The sequence below is a fragment of the Phoenix dactylifera genome, chromosome 2, assembly GCF_051530095.1.
Source record: "Phoenix dactylifera cultivar Ajwa chromosome 2, Ajwa_hap1_PhDact_Kaust_v1.1, whole genome shotgun sequence".
Classification (NCBI taxonomy): Eukaryota; Viridiplantae; Streptophyta; class Magnoliopsida; order Arecales; family Arecaceae; genus Phoenix; species Phoenix dactylifera.
Window position 1 is genome coordinate 53,772,688 of NC_143191.1, and position 10,611 is coordinate 53,783,298.

Sequence of the window (10,611 nt, forward strand, 5' to 3'; positions counted from 1 at the left end):
AAGGCAACACCCTACAAACAAAACATTGAACAGTCCTTGAATTTATGAATGATCAAAATTCCTGTTCCGATAAGAATGATGCCGTATCAATTAAACCTATATGTCAAAGCCCAAGGTAAGAATAGTGAAACACATCTTTTTGATCAGTAAAAGATATCATGCTTACCACTACAAACATGCAGTCCAGTTTAACGTATCTAAATACTTCCATAGTGAAGACATCAAAACAATCATGCATGAGCCACAAAACATCCAGATTCTCTTGTCAATCAAGCACAAATTACTCACCTGAGCTGAGCGGCAGGCTAATAGACCAGGAGTCAAACCTAGTGCCCTTAGTTCACGGGCTTTGTTTTCTAACTTTAAATATTGTAAAATATTCATCTTTAAATAATACCAAAGATGGCCGGCTCAGGATGTTTTCTCCCGGTTCAAATTAAATGAAAGATTATCGATCCTCCAATTGCTCGACGATAATGATGAAATGGGCCTCGCATAGTATATTGGGGCTGCGTTTTCTATCCAATCATCTTTGGACTAGTTTGGTACGACGGAAGAAGAGGAGAGAAAATATGGTCAACAAAAAAAAATATTTTTATTTAAATTAATAAAGAAATATTTTATATTGGTTGGAGTTTTTAAGAAAGAGAGATGGAAAAGTAATTTTTCCATGAAAATAAGATTCTCATATTTCATGAAAAAAAATTATGTAAGATATTATTTTTTCAAAAGTGCACTTAAATTTTTAGATAAAATAAAATAAATTTTTTTTTATTAAGAATATAACAGTTATTTTGTATATTTTTTTCAGAAAATTAGATGCTTAAACAAATATAAGCTGCTATAGAATGTGTCGTTTTTCCACGATCAACCAAACATGCAAAAATAAACTAATTTTCTAAGCATCATTTATCTAGACATCACCTTCTCAAGAAAAACGTTTTAGTGAGAAAAAATTCTTCCAACAAACCAAACGAATTCTAACATCGAAGCTACCAAGTATCTGAATCTTGCATCGATATCACTTATCTGAGCTAAAACAACCTTAAGCTCAGCTAGAAGTAGCTTGTTCTAACGACAAGAAGGATGAAGTGGTGGTGGTGCAAGCGGGCCATGCAACTAAAACTCCAACTGTAGTTGGACGCAAACCGCAGCCACGGACCAGACATGTAATCTACATCAAGGCCAGACCTTCTAACAAATGAGGCCTGCATCTCGAATTTGAAAGTTGAGACCAAGTCAATACAACAAAATGTTGAAAGTTCGAGAATTTGGCAAATCAAATCAATTTGTTTGACAGCATTGGTTGATGATAATTGGTTATGAGAGATTTCAGTGTTCCATTTTAGTAAGGCTCAGAGTTAGGACTGAAAACACACACACAGACTTCCCTGTCACTGGAGGGTGCAAGCCAGATTAAACAAGAAATGGATCCGAACTCAACACCCAAGAATGGTCCTCCTGTAACGAAAAAGAGAAGGAAAACAAGATAGAATGTAGATAATAGATTTGTGCCTCTCTCTCTCTCTCTCTCTCTCTCTCTCTCTCTCTCTCTCTGTGAGATTGTTGGAATGAAACGACATGCAAGTTGAACAGGACAGAGTAGTCATGTCACTCATTCCAGGTCATAGGTCAAAACGAGGAGAACACACCACCATAGCAACAATGCAGCCGCTTGGCAACAAAAGAAGTAGAGAATAAACCATATATACCAGTATAAGCCGAAAACCAAAATAAGTTATGATTTTATTGGAAACTACGGTTTAGAGTCAGCATTCACTGGTTGCCTCAGTAATGGTGACTCCATATAAGTTCTGAAACCAGTACAACAAAATTGGCCTCCTTTGCCTCATTCACCATCCACAAATGAAAACAATTTACACAGATTTCAGGCAAACTCGACACCTTCACCAGTTATGACCTCCCCAATGAGATAAGCTGTACTAGATCCTTGACATTCTGAAAGTATTCTATCAGCTGCCTCGCGGCTAACAACAAGAACCATCCCAATACCCATGTTAAAGGTCCGCCTCATCTCAGCATCCTCAACTCCTCCAGCCTGCCAAAAAGGAAAAAAAAAATCAGTAATGCTAGGGTTGAACTGGTAAGTCCTAAAAATTGCTAACGTATTTCGGTTTGTTATTTAAGGGAATGATGAATCTATGTCTGCAAAGGTTGCAAAGTGAGCTGCTTCCTGACCTCTTGCATCCATTTGAATACAGCAGGGACTTCCCAAGAATTTGTTAAGATTTTAGCTCCAAGGCCTGAAGGAAACACTCTTGGAATGTTGTCTGTAAAACCACCACCAGTGATGTGGGCTATTCCTTTCACACCTCCCTTGCTAATAATATCAATCACCTTCACATTTTTCACCAACAAGGTTAAAACACCTTTATATGCTGGTTTAGTTAATTTCGATACCAATTACAAACGATTTTATCTAAACGCCAACCTGCTTAACATAAATAACAGTAGGTGCCATTAAAGCTTCACCTAAAGTTATAGGTTTGCCATTATTTCCAGGAAGCTGATCATTCAAAGAGAGACCACTTTGTGCCAGAACCCTGTAGACACAAGTAACTCGGAATCAAAGACATAACCCATTTATGTAGGCATAATTTACTTCAAACAACTAAAAAGTTCTGAATGTTTAATCATCTATTTCGTTCTAGCAACACGATGAATAGCTGGCTATCAGTAACAGATGGTTACCAACCTTCTCACAAGAGAAAACCCATTCGAATGAACACCACTTGATGGAAGACCTATGAGAACATCTCCAACCTTGATATTTTTCCCATCAATTACTGAATCCTTTTTAACAATGCCAACAGCAAAACCACTAAGATCATATTCTCCTTTTGCATAGAAATCAGGCATTTCGGCTGTCTGCCAGAAAAATTACATTATCCATTACAAGAGGTAATTTAAGAGACACACATGCAGTTCATGTTCTCAGAAGTTTCAACTGAAAATCCAACATTTTATTAAATGCCAACAGCTTACCTCCCCACCTAACAGAACACAATCAGACTGCTGGCATCCATCAACAATCCCCTTTATTACCTACATGATAAAAACAAGAAAATGAGTTTGCCAGTTCCTTATGGCCCTGTTCGTGTATATGTCTAGAGTTCAAAACAAATCTAGATTAGAGGAATTTTAATTATCAGCATTCGAGTGTTACGATAGGACAAAGCAGATAGTGTTTCTGAATACCTTCTCCGCAAGATCCACATCTAAATTACTTGTCGCAAAGTAATCAAGGAAGAATAATGGTTTTGCTCCAGAGGTAACAATGTCATTCACACTCATGGCCACCTATTAGAAAGCGCAATTAATTTTTAGTTACCTCCAAAAAAAAGCTACATTAACTATGCAAAACAAGGCATGGATATACCAAATCAATCCCAATGGTATCATGGATACCAGTTTCAAATGCAAGCTTCAGTTTGGTGCCCACACCATCCGTGCCAGCAACAAGGTACGAATCTCCTGTCCAAGAGAACATAGAAGTCAAATCAGAAAATGGTAATGTATTAGGAGTATCCACTGAACCGCCTGTAATCATCAGGATAAACAACTAATATGCTTGAAGTATAACTCTTTATGAACCATATAATTTAGACTTCAATCTATATGTTCTACATGTCTAGTACTTGAAAAAAGAATCAAAAACTTTGCATATTAATGAGTAAAAGATTTTGCAGTAAGATCAACATAAATTTTAAAATGTTGAAGTACAATACTAGACATGTAAAATATATATGAGTTAAGTTTTGGTCCAAAATTCGTCCCATGCTTTATGCTCATTATACTACAGGAACAGTATCAGGCAGCACCATACAGCCATGCCCATATATTTGCATCAAAACACAGTGATATTATATGTGCCTACAGGTAGCAGTGAGACAATACAAGGATGATGCTTAGTACTTAGAGAATGACACGAGGGAAGATATATGAAGCATAGAGATCCTAAATTATGGGAAGTGGTGTAATTAAACTGAGAACTACCCATACTGAGGATGTAGCAATTTGGTTTATTAGAAAAGTTACGGCAGTTAAATTGTGGTAACACTGATCTAATTGGTTTCATTATGATTGCATCCATCTAATTGTAAATTAGTTACATGAAATTGAGTGATTGCATAGTCATAGCATTTCTCTTAGGTTACCTCTTATGACAGAAAAGTGTTAGTTGGGTATGCCTGAGGTTTTGAGTTACACTAATATGCGACATATCCTTGTAGATATATACGGTCAAGCAAGAAGGTATCAAAACTGTTCCGGCATTGCTCAATATACATTGATCTGTCAATTAGAAAAATAGCTAGCACTATTTCCTTTTCTGTTCATTTTAGAAAGACAATCAGAGTGCTTTTTTTTGTCTTGGGATCTGATATTTGGTGCCTCAACAATGGGTTCAAGGGGAAGTTAAGACTAGGTTTAATCATAAGTTTTATGTATGAATATTAAAAAGTAGTGGAATAAAAACAAGAGGAAAAGTGATTTTGTGATGTCCATGTTCCTTGGAACTAAACATGTTCCTTATTTACTCAGCATTGACTAATGTGACAATCATGGAAAACAGGAAGAGAGCTATAACTTTCTTTTTTTTTCTTTTTTATAAAAAAGAAGAAGAAGATTTCTTTCATCAAAGAGACTCTCCCGCCTATTTTTTAGGTATGCAAAATATAATTTTAAAATAATCATTTGTCATAATTTATAAGAAAAATATCTGGGCGAGAAATTTTCCTGCAAGACATGAACATGCATGCACACTTGCATTTGTATGTTTCCTATATGTGTGCTTACAATGTTTTCTGTCAATGAATGTTGCATTGCAATAATCGACCAAATAAGTTGCTCGTTAAAATATTCTACCAAATATTTTGTTTGAGCCAATCACCTTGCTACTAAAATATTTTTAAGATGCAATGAGCCAGAGGCTCTATTATGCGAAACAATCATCATGAACCAATCACCTTGCACTGCAACAGAATCCTGTCAATGATCAAAATGACTGGCAGAGTCTTGCCAACATGACAGTTTTGCCAGCTTTTTTCCTTAGAAACTTATTTTTGGTGCCTAAAGAAAGGGTTCAAGAAGAGGTTAGTAACATGGTTACGGTAAGAATATTGAAAAGCAGAGTAATAGCTTTCATTTGTAGTTGGCAAATTTATGCATTATACATAGGAGAGTTGTGTTCATCATATGAAATTAGTTATACAAAAGAGAACATATAGATGGACATCATCATAATACAGCAAAGTGCAACAAGGGCATTATGGGTACGTATCATGCCCATTATATCCATGGTTAAAGTCTACAAAACAGCAAAGCAGTAGAATGCGCATAGGTGAAGCTCCGACAACAAAATGAAGAACTAATAATGAGTTCCCTAGCTCCTAGACACATGATTTCATAGTTTCTTGCCTGCCAGATGTTAAGGATCAAACTTCTTCTTTGATGGAAAACATTCAAAAAATTCTTAACATTCCAGAATCACAAGCTGCAGCAACATGTTTATCATTGCAATGGGGAGGGAAAAAAACTGAAAATATGTCACGGATTTAAAATTGGCACTTCCTAATGATTAATAAAACATTTTTTTAATAGCAACATCCATGAAACTTGATATTATAAAATAGTATACTAGTATAGTAGTATAAGTCGAAGAACTTAAATTTAGCATTTCATATTATAAAACATAGTACATTAGTCTAAATCCAGGAATTCAGATTTATCAGTCTCCAACCACCCAACGACCATATTTCGACCATGATGAAATAAGCCTCCTCTCCACCTATATTTCTTTTTCAGCATGTAATGGCAATTTACCGTCCAACGTAATAAATAACCAACAATCTGGACGTAAAGGCCATCAAAATAAACCACAACCGGAACACAATCCAAAATTTAAAAAAAAAAAAAAGATTTTTTGGTTTTTATATGTACAAAATGCTTCAAAAACCCAACCTTTATGCTTCCCAAAAAAGAACTTTATAGGAAAACATCAAAAAAAGAAAACCCAAAACAAGATAAAATTTCACATAATAGAACTAAATTCTAATCAGAACTAAGGAAAGGGAGATACCCAAAGGGAAGAGACCGCCGAACCCTCCGACCCCGGGGGCCATCTTGGCGATCCTCCGAACCAGCTCCGTCCCGGCGTCGATATCCACGCCGGCGTCCTTATAAGTGAGACCTCGACCTCCATCGCCGCCCTTAGAACACGAGATTTCCAATCCCCCGATCCTCCTCCGCTCCTTCCGGTCCTTCGCCGGCGCCGCCATCCGCAGCGACCCCCGGGGCAGCCGAATCCGGTTGACGGGAATCGCGCCGAAAGCAGACGGCTGCCGATCGACGGGCCTTCCCGCCGCCGCTGCCGTGCAGCGGAAGAGCTGTTCCGCCGCCGCTCCGAAGCTCGCGCTCATGGCGGGAGAGGGTGAGACACAGAGATTTAGGGCTTTCGAACCAGAAAGAAAGGTTTTAACCCAAAAAACAAAAAAAAAAAACCAGAAAGAAAGGCCGAGAGAGGGCGACAGGGTTGGCTTGGTTATAGTTTAGTGGATTCCAGCACGCGCAGTGCAGATGCTTTGATTAAATTTATGGGCCTCAAATAAATCCAGGGGACTGAGACACTTGCACTGAAACTAGACACTAAAGGTATTTCCCCATCCTAATCCAAAACCAGATTTCTAAAATCAGTTGGCTTAACCTAATCCTAACATGTTCCTTTCTTCTTCTTCTTCTTCTTTTTTATCTTTTTTCTTCTTTTTTTTTGATACAACGGCGGCTCACACATGATAAGTGTGGATGCGGCTAACAAAATCGAAAAATAAAAAAACTATCTAAGGGCTCTGGCACTGACCCGCGGTCCACTCAGACGAAACCTTCAGAGTGGTGAGTCGCAAAGGTAGTAACCCAATCTGCGACACCATTTGCTTCCTTATAGACGTGCGTAGCCTGGTAAGAGCCACACTTCTCCAGTAATCTGCGAATATCGTGAAGCAGCGGTCGGTCCTCGCCTGATACACTCGATTACCGTGGCTGAATCCCTCTCGAGGAAGAGGCCGTCCGCGCCCGGTGTCCATCTAGCATTGAAAATACTCTCCCAGGCGGCTCTAAGCTCGGCGCACACCACAGATGAGTCGAAGATCCGCCAACCCCCCGCCGCCACTAGTCTGGCGTCATGATCCCTGATGACGAAATTTACACCTCCGCATCTTCCGTCCTCGGCCATGTTACCATTGAAGTTCACCTTAAGAAAAATAGGGGGTGGGGGCACTCAGGATACGAGTACAGGCCTGGATGCTGCAAGAGCATAATGGGGTCCCCATATGTCCCTAGCCAACCCAGTAAGTGATGTCGCAGTGGTGCCAATGATCTCCAATGCATGTAATAGAGCTCTGGCCGCCACCACCCTTAGTTTTAGATGAGGACTGCCACTCTCGAAGACTTGAGCATTTCTATCGAGCCAACAATGGTAGGCTAGGCAACCAACATTTTTTTTTTCATCACATAACATTAATACACTGATTAACCACAGGTTATTTGGTGCACTATTTTGTTGAATACTTGATGTCAAGTATTAGTGGCATGAGTGATAAGTGGTCCCTATTGTCTTAACCTTTCTTTATGATTTGCACTATTAACACTACAGGCATGAACTGCTTGTTTGGTTCCCAATTGTACCCTGATGGGTGTCTTAAAAATCTGCCTCAACCCCACTATTTTGGGGTCAATATGGCAAGTTTTAGGAGTATTGCCAAATCCTTGTACAATGTTGCTGATGAAATGCTAACCAAGAAAGAATGGGCCATCATTTTCATAAAATAAATTAGTATGCCTTGCAGCTTGCAAGAAGGGGTCTGTAGCAGGATGGAGATCCATCGTTGGCTTGGATAGGTGCCACTTGAAAGGAACTATTGTTTGATAGCTGCTGATAGAAGTTGCAGAGGATGGAAGTAACAATATGTTCTCCATAGTATGGGCTATGGTAGAAGTTGAGAATAAGGATAGCTTAACTTGGACGGCTAGAGGGCAAGGGTTAGGCATTTATTTTGTATCGGCAAAAGGTAATGTATTTCTCCACCATTTAGCTCCTGTTTGAATATTTCTATAAGATTATAGACTATACTTTTGTACATATTGAGCCTGTTGGCCCATCTAGCTTGTATTTTCTAAGAACCTAATTAAATCCAATTTAGATCCTAACCTTTAGGCCGCAGAAAGGAAAAAAAAAACTATAGAGATCTTCTTTTTTTTTTTCTTTTCACAAGATTTAGGTTGGTTGGACAACCCAATTTACAAATTCTGAAGGATATTCAGTCCAATCCTATAAAAATATCCAAACAAGGACTTAGTGTTGCAACTTTCTACTGTACAACTCTGTGCTATACATTATTTTATGTAGATAAAAGGTAATTATTAAAGGCACATTGAGAAATAACCATCGTTTCCTAGCGACCCTCTATTGGATGCATTCCATATCCTTCGGGTATGGATTCCAAGTTCTATGACTTACGCTACCTCCCATTAGTTATGAGTCAACAAAAGTGGCCGGTATTTAAAAAAATAAATATCACAACTTCTTGCCTACTTCAGATTTAGAAGTCATTGGCTTTACATTTGAGCTCACCATACCAATAAAATAATTTGCCAACTCACAGAGTTTATATCCGGGATTTATTATAAATTTCCTTCCAAGGACAAGAAATCTTTGCAAAGGTGATGGCCATCAGCTCCTTCGGTCAATCCTTACGATGGCAAAAGAGTAACTACCGAAGAGATAGGGAAAAGAGACAAAGTAAATCAGAATTTATATGTAAATTCTTGCTTTGCTCCATTCAGCTTAATATCCATCTACTTTTTGAAACATTTAGTTTTATAATTAGTTTTTGTCGTATTCTTGACTTTTTAACAAAATAGTTCTCTCTATTGTTTCATTATGAACTCATTTTGTGACAGCAAAGTACCTTACCCAAAATAGTTAGTCAAAATATATTATTTGAATTTCTTGATCCTGTATAAGTATCCAAGATCTACCCAACAAATAACCGAGATGAGACTAAACACACGTTCACACGGGTCCTCACATACTCCTCCTATTCAAGTTTTGACGTCCATTCAAATCTATTTACAAACACTACAATCGGCCCGTGATCAGCCCCAATAAAACTGTGCGGCAATGTCTCCTAGTTCACATAAGTTATGAGCCAGGTCTGCTCTGATACTATTTGTAACAATTTAGGATCTCACCTAAAATAGCTAGCCAGAAGGTATTGTTTGGGTTTTTTGATCCTGTATAAGTACCCAAGATCTACCCAACGAATAATGGAGATGGGACTAAACACACGCCCACACAGGTCCAAAAATAAATAAATTCATCAGAATATTTTTTTTCTAAAAAGCTGATTTTTCTGAAAAAAATTATTTTGACATATTTGGTTGGTCATGAAAAAAATGATATATTCTAAATTGACTTATATTTGGCCGAACAACTACTTTCTGAAATATTTATTATACTCTTAATAATAAAAAAAAATTTATCCTTGAGTTTTGATGGATTAAAGACAGTTTTGAAAAAAAACTCAATTTTCAATAGGTGGGAAAGTAACCTTCCCATATTTCTTATAAATTTTTCTTTTCTGTGAAATATGAAAATTTTATTTTTATAAAAATATTACTTTTTCACCTCTCTTCTTTTAAAAAACTAAAAAAAAATTTAATTTTTTCGTTGATCACACTTTTTTTTCTCTTTTTTTCCGCAAACCCAACAAGTTCTATATGTTAGATAATGTTCAAGTGCCCACTATCTGCAAGGTACAGGATCCGCACGCATGGAATTCAACTTGGCTTGAACTTTCGCAAGGAAATTCTGGCCTTAAGGTGCGTATTGGGAGCATCAAGATGCATTGGCCACAATAGGCCACAATATTGGAGCTGAAGGATCATATGGGAGTCTAATGAAAGCTTTATATTCTTGTTATTCATAAAAAAGGGGCATCTATTTAATGACTCTTGTTAGCTGTCAAAGCCAGCTCAGATCGAAATAGGAAAAGGATATTAGAGGGAGAGTTTCACATCACCATGCTTGTGTGGATAAAACAATTTTAGTTGCTGGACAATTCCTAGAATATTTAACTTGTATAATGAAGTATATTATTTTAATTAAAATTGGATGGTGATTGGTCAATTAATCAAAACAATGATCGCAAAGATTTGATGATTACCATAGATATAAAGTTAAATTTCTCGGCTATACAACTACCTATGTGATTACCTACGTGGCAACACGAAAGAAGGGAAATGCTTGGATGATCATGTTTCATAATCCTATCCCTTATCTACCTTGTAATGGATCAGTGTGGCTAGGATGAAAATTGGAAAAGTATTTTTTTTTTTTTTTGATACAACGGCAACTCACACACGATCTTGCATAAGTATGGTCAATAAAGTCAAAAAAAAAGAAACTGACAAAGAGAAAAAAGATTGTAATTCTCCAAAGGACCCTTCTCGAATGTTGAGCAGTAAAAAAGGTGGCCCAGTCACTAGCCCTGTTTGCCTCTCGGTAGACATGAGTGGCCTGAAAGAAGCGACATC

The 10,611-nt window shown here is 37.5% G+C and overlaps 1 protein-coding gene across 1 annotated transcript; it reads right to left on the reverse strand.

The window, feature by feature from the left end:
- Window positions 1-1,717: 1,717 nt before the first annotated feature.
- On the reverse strand, window positions 1,718-6,668 carry LOC120110191 (phosphoribosylformylglycinamidine cyclo-ligase, chloroplastic/mitochondrial-like). Its single transcript, XM_039124508.2, has 8 exons — window positions 6,101-6,668; window positions 3,401-3,495; window positions 3,220-3,321; window positions 3,007-3,066; window positions 2,717-2,889; window positions 2,453-2,564; window positions 2,200-2,358; window positions 1,718-2,059 (listed from the first exon to the last, which is right to left on the reverse strand). Exons 1-8 carry the CDS (start codon window positions 6,438-6,440, stop codon window positions 1,889-1,891), a joined length of 1,212 nt encoding a protein of 403 aa, XP_038980436.2. The 5' UTR covers window positions 6,441-6,668; the 3' UTR covers window positions 1,718-1,888.
- Between the last annotated feature and the right edge of the window lie 3,943 nt (window positions 6,669-10,611).